Genomic DNA, 27,069 nt, shown 5'->3' on the forward strand with positions numbered 1-27,069 from the left:
CTTTCATGTAACCAATATCAATTAAACAATTCAAAAAAAAATTAACTCGGGCAAAAACGGGTTAAAATTAAAAATATTTAATCTACTTTACCGACATATACAGCGCCATCTATAGGCGAAAGTTCTAAACTATTCCCAGTTTAGATAACAAACACAAAAATAAGTTTTAAATTCATTTATTAGTGGTAAATTGAATAAATACGCGTTCGTTTATGATCCGTTATTATCCAATTTAAAGGATAGTTGGTCGTTGCGTCGTTCTAGTCAGTTAAAAAATCGTGTTGGTGCGACAGCGTCGGGGTTGAAAATACAAACAAAAATCATTTGACACCTTCGCTTTCATTGTCTAAAATAAAAACCGAGCGATAAATTTATCAATAATACAACAAGAGATAGGGAGAGACCCCGTTTGAAGAACGTTTATTCAGCATTCAGTTAGATGTGTACGTTCTAAACGCAACAACGTATCATTTTTATCTCGAAAACAGAAATGTAATTTATCAAGATGATAATGACTAGGTTAGGACAGTTCCTAAGCATACTTTTGATTTTATTGAATAACACAGCAGGTAAATACTTGAATTTTATTTTATTTAGTATGTTTTTCAATTCCGTTTACAATTTATTTATCGATAACAAGAAGAGAACGACGTTAAAATTTATGTTTATCTTATAGTGTACAAAACACTTTGTACATTGATATGATAAGAAATTTCTATTATTTCCAATTTGATAATTATCTTTTTTTAGCTGTAATTTAAGTCATAAATCGTTTAATTATTGTAAATAAATCCAATTTTTAAACATTTATAAATCATAACCTACAAAAATATTTTTAAATTGTTTTTTTTAACCTAAAAATTTTTTTTAGCTATTAAAAAATGCAACTCGTCAAATTTAATAAATTTCGATTGCGGTCCAAATGGAATTTGCGTTTTAACAACTATGGAAAAGGAAGAATTGGGCAATTGCGAATGCAAAAAAGGGTTCGAAATGAACGAGAAGAACGTTTGTGTAAAAAGTTCAAAGACACGATCAGACGACAAAGATTTTATCTCGAGCAGTTTGGTCGACGAGACCAATACCGACAAAAAAGGTCATGTCGCTGCGGCCATAATCATACCGGCGTTTCTAATCGCGTTGGTGATGGCAGGCGTTTACATTGGATATAAATACAGGGTGCTAACCTGGGTTCGAAATAAAATGAATAATCGTAGTACATCGAATTACGATGAGGTTATGATCGGCCAAGATCTTGATGATGATGATCCACCTTTACGTTAAAATATAATTTTTGATGGAAACATTTGAAAATTGATGTGACCCCCAATTCTTCCTATTCGTAATTTTTAAGTTGTAAATTGTATGATGATGTAATTTATTATTGTTATTATTTATTCGATACCAAAGTGTCTACATGTATTTTGTGGATGAATAAACGTAAATATATATTATATACTAGAAATTGTGAAGTTTACTTCAAAATTTCTGATTTAAAATCATCATCAAACATCCTACCTTAAAAATAACAGTAATTTTACCTCTAGTATTATAAGAAAAAGGAATTTTGGTGTAAATATAATTACACCAAAATTATAAGAAAAAGACTTAATGTATTGAATGGATTTGATTACATCTCTGTGAAGTTTTTCTGAGTTTGAATGTATTAAACATTGTATATTTCGGCACAAACTCTAGAAATCTCCCAATAATGATTTTTTTGTATAGCTAGCCATACGCCTCTTAACTCTGCAGTGGTGACGTGAAATTTTGGAACACCAATGGTGACGTTGGTCTTCGAAACAGTCCTCGCATATTACAATAGTATGTTCAAGACACACATATCTTTTGCACCTCTTGCAGTGATATCGGGTTTTCCTATTCTTTTTTGAACTACAGTAAACACGTTAGTGTTGGTAAATTCTGCTGGTAGACATCGTTTATTTTTACGAATAGTGCCAACAAGGGTTATTTTCTTCTTTAGCAGGGATTCAGCTAGTTCCAAACTAGTGAACCAATTATCCCAGTAAACAAATTTGCGTTTCAGAAACATTTCTGATACATATTATTGAAACATGAAATGTTTCTTCGACATATTTCTTAAACATAGTTGAAACGTGTCTGAAACTGCTAATGTCCGGCCCTTTTTATGTTTCATTGAAACGTTTCTATTGAAATGTTTCTGCAACATACAGTTGACAATTACGGTACATTACTAAAATGTTTCATTAAAGGTTTTGAATTATTTCTGTTTACGTTTACATTACATTACTAGTAGATATCATAAACATTTAAATGTAATTTCTGAAAGGTTTCGTTGACGTTTCAGAAAACCTGAAGATATAATTTTGTTGGCGTTTCGCATCTGCATCCCAGACATCATGCTCATACATGCTTCCTCAGAAGATATGCAAGATATGCTGAGGAAGCATTTCTGACCATACCACCCGGGGCGCAGACAGTGGATGCTGCAACAAAATCATACCTTAAGAGGATAACCTATTAGCAAAAACAACGAATACCATTTTATTCAGCCATCGTTTAAAATTTTTGTATGTTTGTTACATCAAAATTTCTATTTTTTTATATAGTTTTTAGTGATGCATTTAGTTTTTTCAAAAAATGTCGCGTAACGTTTCTAAAATCACGTTTTAAAAAATTTTTAAAAACGGAATGCATCACGAGGTAGTGGAATGTAAAGTAAATCATATTTAAAGAGTTCAATTTTTTTATTAAATGCAGCAAATTTAAATAAAATGGGTTTAAAACGTGTAGTCCGTTTTGATTGCTTGTGGAGTATAAATACGGCAACATCGCAAATATTGCTCCGTCCCAAACATTGCCCGAGACATAGTGGAGCTCGGTATTCTCAGTAACCGAGACGTCGGCGTAGTGGCTCCCAAGAAAAACAAACCTGAAGCGATTAATATTTTCGGATAGATCAAAAAATTTGTATATCATTAATTTAAATTTAAACATTTAATTTACGTAGAATGCAAAACAATGTCTAAATGTGGCAATACATTTTTAATAATGAGAATATTTGCACAATTATCTGATCATCTACTATTAGATTAATTATTAAAATAAATACAAAATAAAAATATAAAGAAGCACCAAAGGTATATTTTAAAATAAATAATACAATATAAATAATAAAAAAATATATTAACTCATAAAAAACTAAAAATTTTCTTAATAACAATTTTTAAATTTTTTCAAACATTTTCTGATATAAGGGTACTAAAATTTGACATCATCGTAAAGAGAAAAACAATCTCTATCAAATGAGCCTAACGAAAGGGTACATTGCCATTTAAAAAAATTCAAGTGTTATTCATTGCTCATTTGTTTTCTGAAATATAAACAATTGAATGTTGTCTTATTATGGCAAATAAAATATTAAACAACTTTTGTATAAAATGTTTTTTTATAAAGTCAACATTTACCGAGATATATACTATATTCCATAAATAATGGGCACCCTATATATGGTGTTTATATATGGGTTACAAAATATATGGTGTTTCTGTAAGTGGTTGCATAATTTCAACCACATGTACTGCTAGAGCAAAAATTATGACAGCTAGTCTAAACATTTTTAATCTTTAAATACAGGTTGATTTATTAGCTCACCATCAAACTTTGACATATGATAGCTAATCCAATTACCAAAAAAAAAAATGTTAATGAACATATATCCTATTTCAATTATTTACGAAATTATAACACTTTAAAGTTTTCTGCAGCGAATTTATTAATAGTCAGTAAAATCAAACATTCAACAAAAACAAAGTTGTCATTGTAATATATCAGTTTGGTGTAAGGTTTAATTATTACATACAAGAAGACACTCAAAATGTACGCTTATAGCACTGAAGAGTATGCTGATATAATTTTCGTGTATTTTTTTTGCAATTGAAACGGTCGACAATCAGTATCAGAATATCAAGAAAGATTTCCACAGCATCATTTGCCATATTATTCAGTTTTTAGCGATTCTTTCAGAACACTTTGAGAAACAGGTAATCCTATTCGACCGCATGTAGTTAATGTAGCGGACGAAGAAGCTGTAATTAATGCTGTCATTGATAATCCTTCCATTAGCACTCGAAGAATAGCACACAACATACATGTAAGTCAACATTTTGCATGGCGCGTATTGAATCGACAAGTCCTTCATCCGTATCGTAAACAGAACGTTCAAGCTCTACAGCCAGGAGATAATCAGCATGTTATTGTAGTAACATGCCCAAAATAATGACTTCATTTCAAATGATCGCTGGACAGATGAATCATGTTTTACACGAGATGGTATAAATAATTACCATAATGAACATATCTGGGCATTACAAAATCTGCATGCGATTAGACCAAGGAAATTTCAACAACGTTTCAGCATCAACGTTTGGGGTGGATTATTTAACAACAATTTACTAGGTTTGCATGTACTTGATGGACGTTTGAACGCTGTAAACTACAGATTTTTTTGAACAACACACTTTTTGATTTACTTGAAGATATACCTCTTAATGTATGTAATTCAAAATATGTGGTACCAGCACGATGATGCCCCCCTCATCGCGGAAGAGTAGTTGTCGAGTGGTTAAATAAATATTTTCCAAACAAGTGGATTGGTAATGGTCCATTTGCTTGGCCACCTAGATCCCCCGACCTTAATCCATTGGATTTCTACTTATTGGGTCATATGATACAAATTGTGTATCAAGTGGAAATTAACATACGAAAACAGTCATTAAACAGAATACAAATGGCTGCTACTGGAACAAGAAATCAACCAGACATTTTAATTCGGCTGAAGAACTCTTTAATTCGTCATTGTGAAGCATGTATTCCTTCTTCAGAAGGAGTCTATTTTGAACAATATTTGTAATATTTATGTGTTTTAAAAATAATGTAGCAGTTAATTATGATATAAAAATGAAAACTTTAAAGTGTTATAATTTCGTAATTAATTAAAATAGGACATATGTTCATTAACATTTTTTTTGTAATTGGATTAGCTATCATATGTCAAAGTTTGATGGTGAGCTGATAAATCACCCTGTATAAATCAATAAATGGCTAAGGTATAGATTATCTGTAATAATTTCAATGATTTGTCATATACAGATAAAATTTGGTATACTGTGCAATTTTATAATGAGGAATCTGATAAGATCGGCATCCACCAACATCCCTTTTCGTGAAAATATATAATTTTAACTAACAATTGATAATAATGAAATACTAGCAATAACAGCTATGTTCCAAAAAGCGGCCCCGACTCGTATTCAAATGCATTCAACTAAGAATAAAATCAACGTCGCTGATTGTCGGGGAATTACCCGACAATCGGACAGTCCTGGTCGTCATCGGCCTGGCGCGCCAGCCCGATCGAGTACACGTGGAGCGGTGTTGCCGCGTTAAGCGTGTTCACGAGGGAATCTCGTTTCGAATTTTTCGCCAGCTAGGTAGGCCTCTTAAGGTAGAAAAACTAATAATAGAAGTACTGTACTATACTTGTTACTTACGCCAACTGTACCAAATTTCAAAATTATCCATCAATAATTTCTACGATTCTGTTTTCTCATTGATTAGGACAAATAAAGTAAGTATAAGAGTAGGTATGCATTAAATACAGTTAGTAAATATTTATACAAAATATATTAAACTGCTAACTAAAATAAAATTCTTATTTGTAAACAAATTAAACATAAACATTCCAATAATAATTTATGTAGGTCATTTAAATATAAAGTTAAATTTAAGCCATATTAGTGGTATTTTTGATTTTTTTATCTCTGTTTATGTTTGAATAACCTAAAGAAATTTTTCTTCTCAGACGAGATTGTTTCAATTAAAACACATATATTTGTGATATTTAACTATGAAAAACTATAGTATTACAAAATAACTGACCAAAAACAGTTACATGACAATTTGCATGTCAGATAATACAATAAAACAAGTAATGTACCACAAAAGATGTACTACAATTGTGGAATTGTTTTTTTTTTCGTTTTTCTTATTTTGTAATACTGACACTTTTTTCTTGATAAAAAGAATATTAAAACATGTGGTCTCACTTATAGCAATAAGATTTTTAAAAACAGGTATTCTTCTTAAATAAATAGGTATTCTTTACTTGTAGTCATATTATTACGTGTTTTAATTGAAACATAGTCTTTAATTTGAGACGAGAATTTTTTTATGATTGTTCAAGATTAAGAAATTTTACTAAAATTTGGATAATTTACATAAAGTACAAAACTACATAAAATATTCATACAGACTGGTCCATTTAACGTGAGACAAGCGATTATCTCGAAAACGGTTCATTTTACATAAAAATGAACCAAATGAAAGTTGTTGGAAAAAATGTGCTGGACACGCAACATTTTGCAGCCACATATTTTGTCTTTCTTCCCTGCTCAAATCTACAAGTCACGTTGGTAAGACGTCATCTAAAAAATTTCGGTACTTCTCCCCATTCAGCATACCATAAAATATAGTAAAATATAAAGTATAGACCGATCAATTTATCACCAATTATACCACACCAAACATTAACCGACCAAGGTCGTTGATGTTCTACTTCACGCAACCACCTCGGATTTTCAACGCTCCAATAATGCATGTTATATCTGTTGTCTTGTCCTTTGTTTGTAAAAATAGACTCATCCGAGAATAGCACGTTACCTAAGAAATTGACGTCCATCCGCATTCGTTCTTGTGTCCATTGACAAAATATTAATCGATTTTCAAAATCAGCTCCATAAAGCTGTTGATACAATGAAAGATGGTATGGGTGATACTTGTTGCGCTTTAATATTCTTAAAATGCTGGTCTTCGATATTCCGGCGTCAATTGTAAGTCGTCGAGTGCTAACTTGAGGATTTACCTCAACGCTAGCTAATACCGCAATTTCCTTTTCTACAGTTGCTCGCCGAGTTCTTTTTCTTGATTCCAGATTTCCAGTGTTAGTAAAATCATTCACAACTCTGTAAAAGGTACTTCTCGAAGGCGTATTTCGATCAGGAAAACGTTCTTGATACAAAGCTATACTATCAGCAACATTTCTGCCACTTCCTCCATAAATAAAAATCCCTTCGAATTTTTCTGCCACACTTTGCCTTAATGTAAAACGATGGAAAGAATTCAGAATTTGTTGCCAAGCAGTTTTTATGCAAATTTAGTGTTACCTGTTACATTTTAAAACAATTCAACCAATTAAGTCTCTGAAAGCGATATTCTGAAAATGCCGACATAAGCAGTTCCACGAACTCTTGTTTTTTATACGTTAATCTATTATCAAATTGACAAAGGCGGAGAAATGTCGGAACCTTTTAGACCTCTTTCCAAAGGTATTGAGCCAAAGTTGTTGAGCATTCTTAAATAGTATTCTAAGAATTAAGAACTAAAGACAATGTATCGAAGCGGGTAGGAAAATGTTAAAAATTCATACATTTTATTTGTTCTTGCTAGATTATAAACGTTAGTTAATTGTTTCTGAAGAAGTTTCAATTTTTTTCAAGAGATACAGATTTTACAATAAAATATATATACGGTGTCATTTAAAAAATTGGTCGTGACTTTCATATAACCTTGAAAATAAGGTCAAGGTCAAAAAAATGTTATCGTCACATTGTTTCCCCCTTCGCACAGAACAACTTTCATTTGGTTCATTTTTATGTAACATAAACCGTTTTCGAGATAATCACTTGTCTCACATTAAATGGACACCACCTTGTATATGGAGTAATGGCATCACAAAATTTTTAAATTTGTTTCATATTTGAGCTGCGATTCTTGCACTACGTTTTCAGTATTGCGACGAGTAGACGAAAGAAAGAATACTAAAAGAAAATAACAATATTCTTTATTATTATCGTGTCTCATCTGCGGTTTCCTTATTTCGCCTATTATAACGTAAATTCGCTTGTCGTAACCATTTGCTTACTACCAGTTCATATTCTTTATCAGTTAAATGGAAGTTCTTCCTAACTGTGGTGATATATAAAAAAACTTATACAAAACTTACCTACGCCATTCTAAACCAATATTCGAACGATTCGAATTAGTACAGTGAATTAGTACATGCGCATACGTTCACAAGAGATATACAGCGTGTCCCGTATCTTCCGCATCAGAGCATTATACGGTTGTAGAATACATTATTCTGAAGCGATCTTTCTAATAAAATTTTTTCGAAATGTTTATAATAACCGCACGGGAACTGTTTAACGACGACCAATAACGGACAACTTTGATTCATCGAAAAAGTTTATTTCTCTTTCCATGACGAATTAATTGGTGAGTACACGTGGGAAACGAATTATCATCGGCGTAGCGGACCGGCCGAGGGTGGCACCGATTACCTGAGTCTGATTTGCGATCTGCTGATTGGACGAAAAACAGTTCCTTTAAACAGTTCCCGTGCGGTTATTATAAACATTTCGAAAAAATTTTATTAGAAAGATCGCTTCAGAATAATGTATCCTACAACCGTATAATGCTCTGATGCGGAAGATACGGGACACGCTGTATAGAAGATATTTCAGACATGTTTCAAATGAAATGTTTCTGCTACATATTTTAATGATATTTCATAAATATTTCTACTGAAATGTATTTGATACATATTGTAATGTTTTTCCAAATGGAATAGTCCCTCTTCTTTTGAAAAGAATTATTTTAATGAAAACAACATTACTAAATTTTATAATAATTTGTTTTTTTATTAAATTGAAAAAAATTTAAATATTTAAACAGAATTGTCGAATTATCTCAGGGTTAAGGCAGGTTCTGGTAGTACTGTCAAGACAAACATGTGCACAACTTAAGATGCAATCAAATTGAGATGTTGTCGACAAAATTAACAAAATATACTGATTATATAAACAAATATTCTAAATTAGTTGATTCGAAGTAATATTTATCAACTCAGATATGTTATGGTCTTATACAACTCGTCAAATATTAAATTAATTAGGAAATTGTAATCATAATCTCAAAATTTATATTAAACTTATCAAGAACTTCTCTTATTGTTCTTCTCTTGTTGTACAGAGTTACCGAGGACCTTACCCGCGACCGATTAATTCGTATGAAAGCGCTCAAAGATAAGTATGGAAAGTTGAATGTTTGGTCGATCGACGGAACGCTTTTTTATAAGGATAAATGTGGTAAAAGAAATAGGTGCACTATGTAGCAAACTGTAATTATTGTTGTTATGAATTTATTTAATTTTTAGCCACAAACATGTAACACATGCATTATCTCATTTCTTTTGGATATATATATTTTTTTTCATTACTATTGCTGTTACTCTTTATTTTCTATTTTTTTTTAATTTCTTTTCGTTTACTTATTTGATTGATTTTTTTTTGTTTGTTTTGTTTACTTTTTGAATTGTTCATTCATTGGCTTTAACTGTTTTTTCTTATACTCTTTCTCTATGGCGTGCAATTTTCTAAAGATTATACATTTAAATATCAGATCATTGCGATCAAAAATTGAAGATTTGAGGACGTTGATTGCTGATACTAATGTGGATGTGTTGGCCTTGTCTGAAACCTGGCTACAGGATAATGACACTTTTCATGTGGATGGATATAATGTGATACGCAGAGATCGGGGGTCGAGAGGTGGCGGAATTTGTTTTGTTTTACGTGATTTTTTGGAGTTCTCCATTATTCCGTCTTCTTTCGAGATTGAGCAGTTGTGGATAAAAGTCTGTTTTGGTTGCGAGTGTCTGTGTGTTGGATGTGTGTATAAGCCTCCCGCTGTTTATTACAGAGGATTTCTGGATGAATTTGAGAATTCGGTTGTAAGTTGTCTGAGCTTTACTGATCGAATTATATGTTGCGGTGATTTTAATGTTAATTTAATCAATATGGATAATTGCGATAGTGAGTATCTGTTGAATTTGCTAAATTCCCTTGGAAGTCAACAATTGATTGATGTACCTACAAGAATTACTTTTGGAACGGCTTCTCTGATAGACTTGTTGATAACGTTCGAAAAGACTCTGGTTCTACCCAGTGGAGTGCTCCCGTGCAATTTGTCTGATCATGATATGGTATTTTGCGATGTTGGTGTGAATGTAGGTAGACAATCTCCAGTGTTTAAGTCTCTACGACTATTAAGGCGTATTGATAGTGTATCTTTTCTGCATGATTTACAATCAGTTCCATTCAATTTTATATTTTATCTAACTGATATTAACGACAAGGTCTCATTCTTTACACACGCCTTAATTGATTTATTTGATATTCACGCTCCAATAAAGCAATGTCGATTTACCAAGCCTCCCGCACCCTGGATGACTGATAATATTAGATTAATGATTAAGTTGAGAAATGAAGCTAAAACCAGGTTTAGACATACGGGCAGGCCGGCTCATTGGGAATATTATAAGACCCTTCGTAATCTCACTACTGCAGCTATAAGGAATGAAAAGCGAGCTTATTTTGGTTCTATTGCTGCTACGGGCAATACCAAACAGATGTGGAATAACTTGAAAACTTTGAACTTAAAACCAATTAAAAAATCTTGTCTACCTTTAAATTTAAAACATCCTGATCTGATTAATAATTATTTTGTAGGCAGTGTAAATGACATTATTAAAGATTTACAGGCTTCTGACCTTGATCTGTACAGTTCTCCTATTTATGGTAGTCAGTTTTCATTTAAGACTGTGGAGATCTCTCTGGTTTTTGACGTGATTGCATCTATTACATCTTCTGCTATTGGTACTGATGGAATTTCCATTGAGATGATCAAACTGTGTTGCCCCACCATTTTGCCATATTTAACCCACCTACTCAATTGTTGTTTAGTTGACCATGTCTTTCCCTTGGAATGGAAACGCGCAGAGGTTATTCCTCTGCTCAAAAAGGATAACCCACGTGAGTATAGTGACATGCGACCAATAAGTATTCTCCCTGTTCTTTCTAAAGTTTTAGAAAAGGTTATGAAGGCTCAATTGGTGGAGTATATGGAGACCAATAGTTTGCTCCCTTCAGAACAATCGGGTTTTCCATGTGGGTATAGTTGCACAACATCAATGTTAAATCTAACTGATGATATATTGTCCGCTGTTGACGTGGGAGAGAGTACTGCTGTGGTTTTTTTAGACTATTCAAAAGCATTTGACACTGTTAACCACACCATTTTGAGCAAACTACTTCGTTATCTGGGTTTTGGTGAAGGCGCAGTAACACTATTGAGTAGCTATCTTAGTGATCGCACACAGAGGGTGAAAATTGATGATGCCATCTCTGGTGAACTCGCACTTTGTAATGGTGTTCCCCAAGGATCTGTGCTGGGACCTATTTTATTTTCTATCTATACGTCACAATTTAATAAATTTATTAAATTCTGTAAAATGAGTACATATGCGGATGATACCCAGCTTTACGCTTCATACGCGACAGCGGGCAGTGGTATTGCCGAGGCTGGTATTAGCGGTGACCTTGATACGATTTTTGAATTAGCAACATACCACCAGCTTAAAATAAATCCTGACAAATCTATGTGGATGAGTTTTAATGGGCAACAGCGCAACCCTACTTCGCACTTAGCCATTAAGATGAATAACACCTTAATTAAAAAGGTCTCTGAAGCTAAGTGTCTTGGTATGATTTTAGATACTAGCTTAAGATTTAGAAAACAAATTCAAACATATATTCAGAGATCATATTTTTTTTTGCGTCGGCGATGCGGGTACAGCATCGTTCATGTTTACCTTTGAAATTAAAAGTGCTCCTCTGTGATATGTTTGTTCTTTCACAATTTAATTATATGTCTGCTGTATATCATAGGGCTATAGATGCAGTCACGTCACGAAGTATACAAAAGGTTCAGAATAGTTGCCTCAGATTCATTTATGGGATTCGCAAATTTGATAGAGTTTCTCATAAACTTAAGGATGCTGGGTGGCTGAACATGAGCTCTCGACGGGAGTTTCATAGTTTGTCTCTCTATCATAGAATCGTTACCTCTGGAGTCCCGGAGTACCTGCATAATAAAATTAAATATAAACCACAGTGCGAGGGAAGTCAGACAAGGTCAGGTATTAGTTTCTATCCTCCAAAACATAGAACATCACTTTTTCAAAGGTCATTTACATATCATGTTTATAAATCGTATGGAAGCTTGCCACATGCACTACGTCAACTGAAATATGACCAATTTCGAATAAAATTGAGGAATATGATTTTTCAGCAGTCAACGGGTCTTGTCTGATGTTTGTTATTCTTTGTTTCTCTGTGATTTTTTTGTGACCTTATTCTTATTGATATAAAGTCATTGTTACGATGTTAACAGTTAAGCCATCAGTTATTACACTGAGTCCTTTTTTAATTTTCATTATTATTGTTTTTTTTTTTTTTTTCTCTTTCATTTAATTTACGTTTGGGTCTTTTGGGCCCTTTCATTTAATTTAATTATGTTTAAATTTAGATTTGATATGATGCGGGTGATACTGTATTAATGATTTCAAGATTTTGCCTTTGTTTTTTTTTCTTTTTATTTGTTATAATTCATAGAATTTTTTTTTTTTTATTTTACGGTTGGATAGAACAGACTGTTCTGGATCCCGCCGTTTGATCTCCATACATTATGTATATATTTGTATTGTAGTTTATTTTTTGTAATGGAGACAATAAAGTCATTTATTATTATTATTATTGAAGGTAAGAAGAGTCTTTTTCTTTAAAAAATGTATCAACAAAAACAATAAATTATAAAAAAAAATAACTTAGCCAATTTGTTTCTATGGGAACCTTGGAGGTCAAACTCAGAATAATATTTTCTTCGTGACAGGAACAGTTGGATTCAGGATTGAGAACCAATTTTTCTCTTCACTAGTGATGATGGTTTCTACCAGAAACGGAACCAATTGCTTTACTTGATCAGGAGCGAATTTAATCGTTTCTTCGAAATTATTGAGCAGGAACGGATATTTTTCTTTAATAGGAACAGGATGAATTGTTTTTTCAAAGTTGAACAGGAACGGATATAATTTTTTTAACTCGTTGACACGTTGATTTAATTAATTTTCAACAGAGCAAAAAAAATGTGTGTGTTTCTTTAGACAGCAGGAAGCACACTCTTTTTGTTGATAAATTCCGTTTTTCGGATGTTAAATTTCCAAATAACCTCTCCTGATTGGTTAAATTTATGGATTTGGAATTTGTGTCTTAGTTTTTTCAATGTAGCCAACTTTGACATTTGAAACGTCTGTAATTCAATTTGTCAAATTATTATTTAAATTTTTAAAATTATTTATAATTATGCGTGATATTTCGTAATTTTGATGCTCTTTTAAATCAATTTTCAAATATCCATTCATTTTCTTCTGATCTCAACGATAAATTTTCCAATATGTTCAAATTAATTTTGTAAATTTTCATCCAAATTTCATTATTCCATACGAATATTAATTATTTTCTTTGTTAACCAAGTTAAGTTTATCGTTCTAAATAGGTTTGATCCGGGTAGATAAAGATTTAAATAAATAATTTTGAAAAATTTAAATTGAGGTTATCTGATACCGAATCTTTAAAATTACTTCGCATCGACTTTACAAGTGAAAGATTAGGATTAGAACATTAAAGGACAATAAAATGTACCGAAATTTACTAGCGTATAGTATCTAACATTATTTTATAATTGTTCAAAAAAAAAACTCTTCTACGATCAATACAATAATCAAACAAGACTAAACTACTGGTAATCGGTTATTATTACAACATCTTTAGATACCTTTCGTAAAAATCGTACCTGTCACGTATATGAAACGTTGTTCTAAGATGTTTCATTTAATTCACTGTACGTTAAAATTGAAATGTTTCACAGATGTTTCTTGTTTACTGGGATCGGTAGTCAAGTTTCTACCTGTTCCCTGTATAGCTGTGCATAATCTTTCAACAACTGATAATGCGATGTTATTACTTGAATATGGACCTTCTGGTTGCTTTCCGACATATACTTCTAAATTAGCGGTGTAGTACATTCTAGTATCGCAAAGAGCGAAAATTTTTATGTCATATTTGTTCGGCTTGCTTGGAATGTATTGCCGAAAACTACATTTGCCTCTAAATCTTTCCAATTTCTCGTCAATTGTAACAAAGTGAGACATACAATAATTTCTTCTACAGTTTCCCACAAATTCTTAGAACAAATCTCTTATAGGAGCAAGTTTATCTATAGATCTTCTATACTGGCGTGTCTCCAAGTCATCAAACCTGAGATATCTCAACAAGACGCGAAATCTTTGACATGACATAGCAAGCCTGTAAATTTCTGGAACTGTTCCATTTGTTTTGAATAAGTCTTCAGCATTCAAGTGATTGCTTTTTTTGACACCACTTAGCAATAAAATACCTAGCAGTGCATGAATTTCGGGAATATTAGTTGGACGCATATATGTATCACGACTGTAATTTGTTGACTTGCTTGCTAAATATTGATTTGTGTTTTCAACAATAATATTCATTATTTTAACATTGAAAAATATATTCCAAATTTCAAGCAGCTTCTTAACATAACGTGCCGCTCCTCTGGAGCCAGGTAGTTGAGTTACAATATTTTTTGCAGCTCCTGTGACCATTTTACTACCACAATTTTTATTCCAAATGGCACCATCCTTACTTACATATATATCTTGATTCATCTGAGTACCTGCATCCATATCAGAGATATCATTTTCGCTGTCCGTGTCCTGTTCTATCCGAGTTTTCATTGAGAGTTTCGTCGTTTGGTTCTTCGTACTCGGATTCTTCATCATCGTATGAAGAATCTACTAGCAAGCGTGCCAGTCGTGCTTGCTCTTCGCAATCGCCTATTTCATCGATTCTAAAATAATTCAACTATAACGAAAACCTATCTCTCTAACTATCATTTCAGATTCTAAAAAAAATATTTCACATAACTTACCTTATAACCAGTTCAATCAAGTAACCTCTCAACTCGCGTGTGTACAGTTGAAGTTGAAATTTCACTAATATTTAGCAAATTTTATGGTGATTAATTAAAAATATTCAAATCGGTTGAATGGTCCAGGAGATATTAAAATGTAAACATTTGAAAATGCATTGGCAGATATGAGAAATATCGCAAAACAAAAGCGATGCGGTATTATCTATCCAAGCTAACAACAAAATTGTTGATTTTCGAAAATTTACTCAATTATAACTCAAAAACTAAAAGCGATGGAGAAATACTTTTTATACACAAAACCTTAGTAATGGGCCATAAAGACTAAATCCATAACAAGATTGAACCCAATTATTACCATTTTTTATTTATAAGCTCTAAATCGATTAAACTTTAAAGTTGTTGATTTTCGAAAACTAACTCAATCATAACTCATAAACTAAAAGCGATGGGGAAATATTTTTTATACATAAAACCTTAGTAATGGGCCATAAAGACTAGATCCGTAAAAAGATTGAACACAATTATTACCATTTTTTATTTATAAGCTCTAAACCGATTAAACATCAAAATTGTTGATTTTCGAAAATTAACTCAATTATAACTCAAAAACTAAAGGCAATGGGGAAATACTTTTTATACCTAAAACCTTAGTAATGGGCCATAAAGACTAAATTCATAACAAGATTGAACCCAATTATTACGATTTTTTATTTATAAGCTCTAAATCGATGAAACATTAAAATTGTTGATTTTCGAAAATTAACTCTATTATAACTCAAAAACTAAAAGCGATGGGGAAATACTTTTTATACATAAAACCTTAGTAATGGGCCATAAAGATTAAATCCATACCAAGATTGAACCGAATTATTACCATTTTTTATTTATAAGCTCTAAATCGATTAAACATTAAAATTGTTGATTTTCGAAAATTAACTCAATCATAACTCATAAACTAAAAGCGATGGGGAAATATTTTTTATACATAAAACCTTAGTAATGGACCATAAAGACTAGATCCATAAAAAGATTGAACCCAATTATTACCATTTTTTATTTATAAGCTCTAAACCGATTAAACATGAAAATTGTTGATTTTCGAAAATTAACTCAATCGTAACTCAAAAACTAAAAGCGATGGAGAAAAACTTTTTATACACAAAACCTTAGTAATGGACCATAAAGACTAGATCCATAACAAGATTGAACGCAATTATTACTATTTTTTATTTATAAGCTCTAAATCGATTAAACATTAAAATTGTTGATTTTCGAAATTTAACTCAATCATAAGTTCATAACTCATAAACTAAAAGCGATGGGGAAATATTTTTTATACATAAAACCTTAGTAATGGACCGTAAAGACTAGATCCATAAAAAGATTGAACCCAATTATTACCATTTTTTATTTATATGCTCTAAATCGATTAAACATCAAAATTGTTGATTTTCGAAAATTAACTCAATTATATCTCAAAAACTAAAAGCGATGGAGGAAAACTTTTTATACATAAAACCTTAGTAATGGGCGATAAAGACTAGATCCATAACAAGATTGATCCCAATTATTGCCATTTTTTATTTATAAGTTCTAAATCGATTATCATTAAAATTGTTGATTTTCGAAAATTAACTCAATCATAACTCAAAAACTAAAAGCGATGGAGAAAAACTTTTTATACATAAAACCTTAGTAATGGGCGATAAAGACTAGATCCATAACAAGATTGAACCCAATTATTACCATTTTTTATTTATAAGCTCTAAATCGATTAAACATTAAAATTGTTGATTTTCGAAAATTAACTCAATCATAACTCATAAACTAAAAGCGATGGGGAAATATTTTTTATACATAAAACCTTAGTAATGGACCATAAAGACTAGATCCATAAAAAGGTTGAACCCAATTATTACCATTTTTTATTTATAAGCTCTAAATCGATTGAACATTAAAATTGTTGATTTTCGAGAATTAACTCAATCATAACTCATAAACTAAAAGCGATGGGGAAATATTTTTTATAGATAAAACCTTAGCAATGGGCCATAAAGACTAGATTCATAAAAAGATTGAACCCAATTATTACCATTTTTTATTTATAAGCTCTAAATCGATTAAACATCAAAATTGTTGATTTTCGAAAATTAACTCTATTATAACTCAAAAACTAAAAGCGATGGGGAAATACTTTTGATACATAAAACCTTAGTAATGGGCCATAAAGGCTAAATCCATACCAAGATTGAACCCAATTATTACGATTTTTTATTTATAAGCTCTAAATCGATTAAACATTAAAATTGTTGATTTTCGAAAATTAACTCAATTACAACTCAAAAACTAAAAGCGATGGGGAAATACTTTTTATACATAAAACCTTAGTAATGGGCCATAAAGACTAGATCCATAACAAGATTGAACCCAATTATTACCATTTTTTATTTATAAGCTCTAAATCGATTAAACATTAAAATTGTTGATTTTCGAAAATTAACTCAATCATAACTCATAAACTAAAAGCGATGGGGAAATATTTTTTATACATAAAACCTTAGTAATGGACCATAAAGACTAGATCCATAAAAAGATTGAACCCAATTATTACTATTTTTTATTTATAAGCTCTAAACCGATTAAACATGAAAATTGTTGATTTTCGAAAATTAACTCAATTATAACTCAAAAACTAAAAGCGATGGGGAAATACTTTTTATACATAAAACATTAGTAATGGGCCATAAAGACTAGATCCATAACAAGATTGAACCCAATTATTACAATTTTTTATTTATAAGCTCTAAATCGATTAAACATTAAAATTGTTGATTTTCGAAAATTAACTCAATTACAACTCAAAAACTAAAAGCGATGGGGAAATACTTTTTATACATAAAACCTTAGTAATGGACCATAAAGACTAGATCCATAACAAGATTGATTCCAATTATTGCCATTTCTTATTTATAAGCTCTAAATCGATTAAACATTAAAATTGTTGATTTTCGAAAATTAACTCAATCATAACTCAAAAACTAAAAGCGATGGAGAAAAACTTTTTATACATAAAACCTTAGTAATGGGCGATAAAGACTAGATCCAAAACAAGATTGAACCCAATTATTACCATTTTTTATTTATAAACTTTAAATCGATTAAACATTAAAATTGTTGATTTTCGAAAATTAACTCAATCATAACTCATAAACTAAAAGCGATGGGGAATTATTTTTTATACATAAAACCTTAGTAATGGACCATAAAGACTAGATCCATAAAAAGGTTGAACCCAATTATTACCATTTTTTATTTATAAGCTCTAAATCGATTAGACATTAAAATTGTTGATTTTCGAAAATTATCGAATCTGAAATATCTATATCTGGGCCTCAGAGCAAAAAAGGAAGGTTACTTTAATCCCTTCGGTCGATCTTGGCAAGATATTTATATAAAAAGTCGATCTTGATCAAAAATTAGTGGACAACACTGCTGTATATTAACGCAAACATCACTATAACGAAATTAAAATTATTTATGTGGTGAGTTCACTGATGTAATGGAAAATTTTTAATAGAAATTGAGAGCAAAAAAATGATACTCAGTTGCTTAAAATAATTTAATAAACATAATTTTGCGCTTCTTATCGGAACCTACCCACCTTTTTGTAATAACAATTTCTGATAACGTCGTGGCATCAAAGAAGTGATAAATCGGAACAATTTTAATATAATTTAACATATTTTTTTCTTCAAGATTTCTTCACAAACTTTGTTTGTTATAAAATAATTCGATTTTAGTTCTTCATCGATAAAATGGAAATGGGTTGTTGAGTTTTTTATGTCTTGGTTAGTCAGCAAAATGGAAATCTAAGAAAACGCTGACGGGACCTTGATCATAGATTTTCCTTTCCTTATTATTTGATATGGGTATAGTAAAGTATTATAGTAAAAGCTTTATTTTATTTTCTTATCATGTTTTAAATTTTACTTAATTCACTCCGTATGTTTTATAAGAAGGAATGAGGCGTCGCCTTTTTGGAGGTGGTTTGGTTTAGGGGTGGAAGGTTTTTGGAGGTCGAGGGGTGTCTTTATAGTATGGCGGCGCACTGGCGCAGTGGCGCAGATTGCGCTGTTGGCGTCGGCGTCGTCGTCATCGCATCCAGGTTTTCCCGTTTTATCGAACGGGGTCATACTAAATAGTCAGTAGTAGCCCGGCACCCGGCACCATCATAACTGCCTCCTGCGCGGCAATGACCGACGCTCGCCGACCCACGACGACGCTATGACCAACCGCCGCGTCGCGCTGTTTTGCGCCCTTTACGCGCTTTACACCGGTATCATCGCAATACATCAAGAAGATGACGTTACCGAAGATCCAGATGAAGACGACTCTTCTTACTATTCAACGACAACATCAACTCATTTCTACTTCGGAATTTTTGGTATCAATTCGTCAACACATCATCATCCCTACAGTAATTTGACGCACAATGTCACGCATCCTTTTCACGTTAAAGATCCTCTATTTCCCGAGGATCTCTTCACGTTGGAGCAAAGACGTCGTGGTGCGATTTTCCTCCACGTACTCGGTGTTATCTATATGTTCGTCGCTTTGGCGATTGTTTGCGATGAGTTTTTTGTACCTGCATTGGATGTCATCATTGAAAAACTAGATATACAAGATGACGTAGCTGGAGCTACGTTTATGGCGGCTGGAGGTTCAGCACCTGAACTTTTTACCAGCGTCATAGGCGTGTTCGTTTCGTTTGATGATGTCGGTATCGGTACAATTGTTGGTTCGGCGGTCTTTAACATCCTCTTCGTGATCGGAATGTGCGCGCTCTTCTCGAAGACCGTTTTGACGCTTACGTGGTGGCCCCTATTCAGGGATTGTTTTTTCTATTCGGCCAGTCTGGTCACGCTCATCTACTTCTTTAGGGACAGTTTCATCGCATGGTATGAAGCATTAGTACTCTTTTGCTTTTATATTGCCTACGTCAGCTTTATGAAGTGGAATCAACCGATGGAACGATGGGTTAAGAAGATTCTTAATAAGAATAAAGTTACCAGAGTGCGAAGTACAGACCAACTTATGCCTACGGTAAGATTTATAGCACTAATCTCATTTTCGCGAATATTACATTAAACGGTTATTCATATTATTATAGTTTTAGGGTAAGTTATGAGAAAGAAATTACAACAAATTTAATTAACAGGCCCACTTTAACCCCGCGTTAAAGTGAACTTGACAAAAAAAGTTCTCCCATGTGAAGTGAGCGATGTCAAAGTGGATATTGCAATTAGTGAGTTTAATTAAAATGTGATTTAAAAAAAATTTAATTATCATATAAAAAGTTCTTTCTCACAGCACACCTTGAAGCTACAAATTCTGCACTTAGCTACGGTATATTTGCAAACACGATCTTAAAGAAGATCTAAAGGTATGTTCCAAAGCAATGAGAGAGATCATTTTAGATTATTACAGACATTAGTATGTGGTTGCAAACGTTCACGTGACCAGTCTCTATTAAAGAGCAACAAAGGGAAATTTATCGGAAAACCCTGGTTATACGATAAGAAACACCTCATGGTTTTGGGAGTTATGTCTTCAAGACATGAAGACCAAAACATGTAGTGATACAAATCTTTACAACATTACGAACACATTATCTTTAAAAAATCTCAAAATAAATTAAATACACACAAATAAGTATATACAAAACATTACTACTTATATTACTTGCCGTGATTGAGTTAAACCATCACGAAAATTAAATCATAATCGAACTAAACGTTAAGAATTTAATTCTTTTGATAACAACCCTGATTTAATGAGATAACCGAAATTAACGTTAATTAATTATGATCATAACCAAATTGAAATAACCTGAATTATGAAATTTATTAAGGTTTAAAAGGTCTTAATTTTTACGTCAAGTACAATAAAAGTGAGTTTAATTTAATTGTTTTGACAATTAAACTTTACCCAATTCAATTCAACACTAAAATTGAGATCAATTTAACGTTAAACACACACAAAAATGAGATTATGTTATATTACAGTGAATTTCATTTAAAATGCAATATAAAAAATTTATTTCCATAGAAACCAGGGCGTATCTACTTACTTTGTTCAATATAAAATGAATGTTTCCTGTTCTAGGTCTAATGTTAGTTCTAGTGACAGTGGTAGGTAGCGCTAGTTAACATAAGATATCACTAGTGATCACTAACACTAGACCTAGAACGTTAAACTAGACCTAGAACTAGCAGTGCGTCTTCAGACCCGATACGTTCTAGTTCTAGGTCTAGTGTTAGTTCTAGTTTTACACTAGCACTATCACTAGAACTAACATAAGACCTAGAACTAGAATCTTTCGAGTTTAGCCGTCTTAAGAGACGTGCGGCTAAACCCGAATGATTCTAGTTCTAGGTCTAGTGTTAGTTCTAGTGACAGTGGTAGGTAGCGCTAGTTAACATAAGATATCACTAGAGGACACTAACATTAGACCTAGAACTAGCCGTGTCTTCAGACCCAATACTTCCTAGTTCTAGGTCTAGTGTTAGTTCTAGTTTTACACTAGCACTATCACTAGAACTAACATAAGACCTAGAACTAGAATCTTTCGAGTTTAGCCGTCTTAAGAGACGTGCGGCTAAACCCGAATGATTCTAGTTCTAGGTCTAGTGTTAGTTTTAGTGATAGTGGTAGGTAGCGTTAGTTAGCATAAGATATCACTATGTTGTATATTTTTATTGTACTAAAACTAGAACTAACACTAGACCTAGAACTAGAAACATTCGGGTTTAGCTGTCTTCAGAGACGTGCGGCTAAATTCGAATTATTCTAGTTCTCCGTCTAGCATTAGTTCTAGTATTGCACAAGCACTATCACTAGAACTAACACAAAACCTAGAACTAGAATTATTCAGGTTTAACCGTCTTAAAAGACGTACGGCTAAACCAGAATGTTTCTAGTTCTAAGTCTAGTGTTAGTTCTAGTTTTACACTATCACTAGAACTAACGCAAGACCTAGAACTAGAATCATTCGGGTTTAGCCGTCTTAAGAGACGTGCGGCGAAACCCGAATGATTCTAGTTCTAAGTCTAGTGTTAGTTCTAGTTTTAATTGTTATTCAGTGTTAGATTGTTGCATATTTTTATTGAACTAAAACTAGAACTAACACAAGACCTAGCACTAGAAAATGATTTGGGTTTAGTCATCTTGAGAGACGTGCGGCTAAATCCGAATTATTCTAGTTCTCCGTCTAATATTAGTTCTAGTATTGCACTATCACTAAAACTAACACAAAACCTAGAACTAGAATCATTCAGGTTTAGCCGTCTTAAAAGACGTACGGCTAAACCCGAATGTTTCTAGTTCTAAGTTTAGTGTTAGTTCTAGTTTTAATTGTTATTCAGCGTTAGCTTGTTGCATATTTTTATTGAACGAAAAATAGAACTAACACTAGACCTAGAACTAAAAACTAGAAACATTCGGGTTTAGCCGTGCGTCTCTTAAGACAGCCGAAAACTCAGGCTTATCATAAGAATGTAACCTTTTTCCAAGCAAAACTTATCCTTTGCAAAACTACTTAATTGTACTATTAAGCTATATTGTATTTTATGTGGGATAGTGCATATATTGCGAGTTATATGAAATTCCTGGTGTAATTGAAATATTTTGGGATTATTTTTTCTTGGATGATTTTCGGAAAGACGCTTAAATTTGATACAGTTATAGAATGGACTAAAATAAGGTTTACATCTTTTTTTATATATGCGGTAAAAGCCTCTGAGGCGAGTTTTAGGGGTTGTAAGTTAGGGGAAAAGTACATTTTCGCTTATATTTTGAAAACGAACCCTTATTTTTTCGGAATTATTTAAAATGATCGATATAAATTGATTCTGGTGGCGGTAAATATACTTGTAGTATGTTCAAAAAATATTAGTGAAGTGTTGTTTTTACAAATCGTCCTAGATCAAGTATAGATTTAAGAGTATTTAATGTTTGGTAAGCAGCATCTACTCATTTTTTCAAGATGATAGTCTTCCATTTGCAGTATTTAGTGCTTTGCCAGCAATGTTTAATCTTCTGCCAACAATATGCAATCCTCTGTTAGCAGCAACTAATCTTGTATTAGCGCTGTCTACCAGCAGAGTATTCTTCTATTAGCAAAATTTAGTGTTCTACATGCACTCGTCCTCCAATTCTATTCTATTTCTTCTGGAAGCAGAATAATAGATTTCCAGATAATATCTGAACATCAATTAGGAGTAACAAATCTTAAACTAGCACCGTTTACTCTTCCTCGAGTAGTATTAAATCTTCTGTCAGCAGTATGTGATCCTCTATTAACAGTGTTTAGTCATCAATACCAATAGCTATTCTTCTGACAGCAGAAATTAGTGTTTTGCAAATAATACCTAAACATCAGTTAGCAGTAACTATTCCTAAACTAGCAATATCTACTCTTTTTCAAGTACTTAATCTTTTGTCAGGAGTATGTAGTCCTTTTCTACCAGTATTTAGTCTTCAATGGCAATTAGTTTTAACCCTCCGCATACGAGGTGGGGTATCATATACCCCAGCTTCAAGAAAACTGAAAAAATTGGAAAACAAAAAAGACACGCGAGATCGTGTTCTATGTAAAATTTTATAGAAATAGTATTTTACTTCCGGGGTATATCACCTAGTACCCCACCAAGTATGGCACGTGAGATTAATTCACCTCGTATGCGGAGGGTTAAAATGAAAATTATAATAAATGTAGTTTCTGTACTTTATTACTGGTTTATCAGCAATGTCTATTATTCTGGCAGCAGAATTTAGTGTTTTGTAAGTAGTATCTGAACATCAATTAGCAGTAACTATTACTAAAGTAACAGTATCTACTCTTTCTCAAGTAGTATTTAATCTTCTTTCAGCAGTATGTACTCTTCTTCTAGCAGTCTCAGTTTAGTCTTTAATAGCATTGTTTATTCTTCTGGCAGCAGAATTTAATGTTTTGCAAGTTGTTTAAAAACATGAATTACTCACTATTCTAAATTAACAGTATTTGCCGACTGTTTCATCCAACGGTGCGCTCCTCAACTCTCCAACCCGTCTTGTCAACGTGGGGTTTCATGGCTCCTCTTTTCTGAAGTTTATTTCCAGTCATTCGGAATCCACTATAAACTGTAGGTCCACCTGTAATGTAATCTAAGCTGCACAACTTTACAGACAGAGAAGAGGCCTAGGCGTCAACTATGGCGTAACAACGTGCTGTTGATGATGACTCTTCCTCAAGTAGTATGTAATCCTCTGTCAGCAGCACTTAGTCTTCTTCTTTGGCAGTATTTAGTCTTAGTCTGCGACAGCAATGTCTATTCTTTTGACAATAAAATTTAATGTTTTGCAAGTACTATCTCAACATCAATTAGCAGTAACTATTCCCACATTAGCAGTTCCCGCTCTTCCTCGAAGAGTATTTAATCACTCTATTAACAGTATTTATCGTTCAATAGCAGTGTCTATTCTGCTGGCATCAGAATCTAGTCTATTAGCGGTAACTATTCCTAAATTAGCAGTATCTAGTCTTACTCAAGTGATATTTAATCTTCTATCAGCAGTATGTAGCTCTTTTCTGGCAGTATTTAGTCTTCAATAGCAATGTCTATTCTTCTGGCAGCAAAATTTAGTATCGGGTGGGGCAGTCAAACCGCACTATTAAAACTATTAAAAAAGTATTATAAAACATAAATTTAATTTTGTTTGCAACAAATGTGAAGACAAAAGATGAAATTTCATATAGAAGCGGAAAAAAGTTTCACGTTTTGAATATTCAGTAAAATCATACGATTGTACAAGGCTTTTATAATAAGTTAGTTGGCAGTAATTATATTCAATACACTTGACAGTTAAATCAACATGCTTAATTGGACTTGTGAACAACGTGGTTTTGCTGTTACATCTAATTTAGAAAATGGTCAAAGTCATGTGCAAGAACAACGCGAATATCGTTGACATGCTCCTGTTCCGAGTAGGAAATCTATTTCTGTTTGGACTTTTAACTTAAAAAATAGTAGGCCAAATAATAAGAAAAGGCGGTGGTGCAAGAACTGTTGGGATTCCCAAAAATATAGAGACTGTACGAGTGACTGTAAATTCTTAAAGAATTTCAAGGTGTCATAACTTATTTCCACCTCAGCGGATATGTTAATAAACACAACATTCGCTATTGGGCCGCTCAAGACCCTCACCAACTACATGAACAACCTCTCCATTCGACCAAAGTTACAGCTTGATGCGCGATGTCTTCGAATAGCATAATTGGCCCATGCAGTTACCGAAATATACAATATTCGAATGCTGGAAACTTTTTTTTATCCCACAAGTGTCTATGAATGAGAATACTGATTTCCATCAAGATGGAGCAACTTGTCATACAGTTAGGGCTACATTGAGCTTTCTTAGAAGCGCTTCATCAGTAAACATGGGAATATTCATTGGCCTCCACGATCGCCAGATCTGAGCTCATGTGACTATCTTTTATGGGAATATCTCAAGTTTAAGGTTTATGGTTAGAAAGTGTGCGTAAAATGATGGTGGCCATTTTCCTGAAGTAATATGCAAAACATGATTTTTTTGCTTTACATAAAATTTCATCTTTTCTTTTAACATTTGTTGTAAAGAAAATTAAATTTGTTTTATAGTACTTTTTAATAGTTCTAAATAGTGGGGATTGACTACCCCACCCTGTATTTTGCAAGTAGTATCTGAACATCAATTGGCAGTGTCTGTTCTTCCTCTAGTAGTATTTAATCTGCTGCCAGCAGTATATGATCTTCTATTAACAATATTTAGTAACAATAGCAGTGTCTATTATTCTGACAGCAGAATTTAGTGTTTTACAAGTAGTATCTGAACATGAATTGGCAGTAACTTTTTCTAAATTAATAGTATCTACTCTTCGTCAAGTAGTATTTAATCTTCTGCCAACAGTATGTAGTCCTCTATTAGTAGTATTTAGTCGTCAAAAGCAGTGTCAATTCTTCTGTCAGCAGAATGTAGTGTTTTACAAGCAGCATCTGAATTTCAATTAGCACTCCATTTCTATATTAGCAAAATTTATTCTTTCTCAAGTAATATTTAGTCTTCTGCCAGCAGTATCTAGTATTCAATGCGGTAGTATTTACTCTTCTACCAGCAAAATTCAATGTTTTACTTCAACCAATGAACATAAATCCTTTTGATACTTTTTTATCTAATTAGTTATAGACTTTTTGCCGAAAATCATCCAAAAGCAGAAAAATCTTAAAATAATTTTAATATTTAGTAGACACTATTTACATAAATTTTAAAATTATCATAAAAATTAAATTGAGTTAATGTTGAGTCCTTTTGATTACAATTCACTAAGCTGAGTGTGCATACTGAAATGATACTTTCACGATCCTTAATATGAGATTGATCTCACGTACAACAACGTTGCACGAAATCGTGGAGAACGTAGTGGTAGTAAGTCTTGAATTCGTGAAAAGGGTAAATTTCATATTCAGCAATGTAAACGTACGGATTTGCAATTTCAATAATAATTTATGTCCCCGTTAGGGGTCGGGTCGGGTCGGACAAATGTCCGTCGTACGGAAAAGTGCCGTTCCGACTTTGCTCGCGTATTTTCCCCCCAATGATATATTGCTTCTATTAATAACACCACGGCGGCTAGGTGGCACGCAACCCGTTTTGCCCTCGAGGGCAAAAAGTCTTCTTCTTCGATTACTTGTGTTTAAAATCGTATCTCTAATAATATTCGTTTATTTTATCACAAAGAAGAAAAATGATTTTAAAATTGATTTTGGTAAGTACAAAACGTAAAAAATGTAAATAATGTATATATTTGTGTGTGTAATATATTATGACAAAGATAATATAAAATTATTGTGATTTATTAATATATCTTATTGAAATATTAATCGTTAAATCTTATCACAATTATTTTGTATGTTATGGTATGTAGTAAAACAGATTAAATGTGGTATTAAAAAAAACTGCAAAAATTATTTGTAAATATGCCGTTTTACGTAAATAACACCATGTATGGCTTTGCATACAGTCAATAAAATAAGAAAAAAATTT

General features: G+C 32.4%; 2 protein-coding genes across 8 annotated transcripts in view; both read left to right on the plus strand.

Moving 5' to 3' along the window:
- Positions 1-107: 107 nt before the first annotated feature.
- LOC111414950 (uncharacterized) lies at positions 108-1,465 on the plus strand. The gene is made up of 2 exons (XM_023046418.2): positions 108-569; positions 872-1,465. The coding sequence occupies exons 1-2, from the start codon at positions 506-508 to the stop codon at positions 1,282-1,284; spliced, it is 477 nt and encodes a 158-aa protein (XP_022902186.2). The 5' UTR covers positions 108-505; the 3' UTR covers positions 1,285-1,465.
- A 17,705-nt stretch (positions 1,466-19,170) lies between these two features.
- LOC111414946 (sodium/potassium/calcium exchanger Nckx30C-like) overlaps positions 19,171-27,069 on the plus strand; it is a 154,290-nt gene continuing 146,391 nt past the window's right edge. For all 7 annotated transcript variants that reach the window (XR_011640967.1, XM_071197722.1, XM_071197718.1 and 4 more), the window contains exon 1: positions 19,171-20,052. Coding sequence is in view for 6 of the 7 variants with exons in the window: in XM_071197722.1 (XP_071053823.1) it covers positions 19,234-20,052 (819 nt within the window). In the remaining variant the exon portion in view is untranslated. The remainder of the gene's footprint in view (positions 20,053-27,069) is intronic.

Source organism: Onthophagus taurus, chromosome 7 (assembly GCF_036711975.1).
Source record: "Onthophagus taurus isolate NC chromosome 7, IU_Otau_3.0, whole genome shotgun sequence".
Taxonomy (NCBI): domain Eukaryota; kingdom Metazoa; phylum Arthropoda; class Insecta; order Coleoptera; family Scarabaeidae; genus Onthophagus; species Onthophagus taurus.

What these genes read in the sequence shown, in the direction of transcription:
- LOC111414950 (XM_023046418.2), top strand. Translation starts at nt 506, where the DNA reads ATGATAATGACTAGGTTAGGACAGTTCCTAAGCATACTTTTGATTTTA. An exon ending in TTTATTGAATAACACAGCAG is followed by an intron (nt 570 to 871) that starts GTAAATACTTGA and finishes AATTTTTTTTAG; the next exon opens with CTATTAAAAAATGCAACTCG.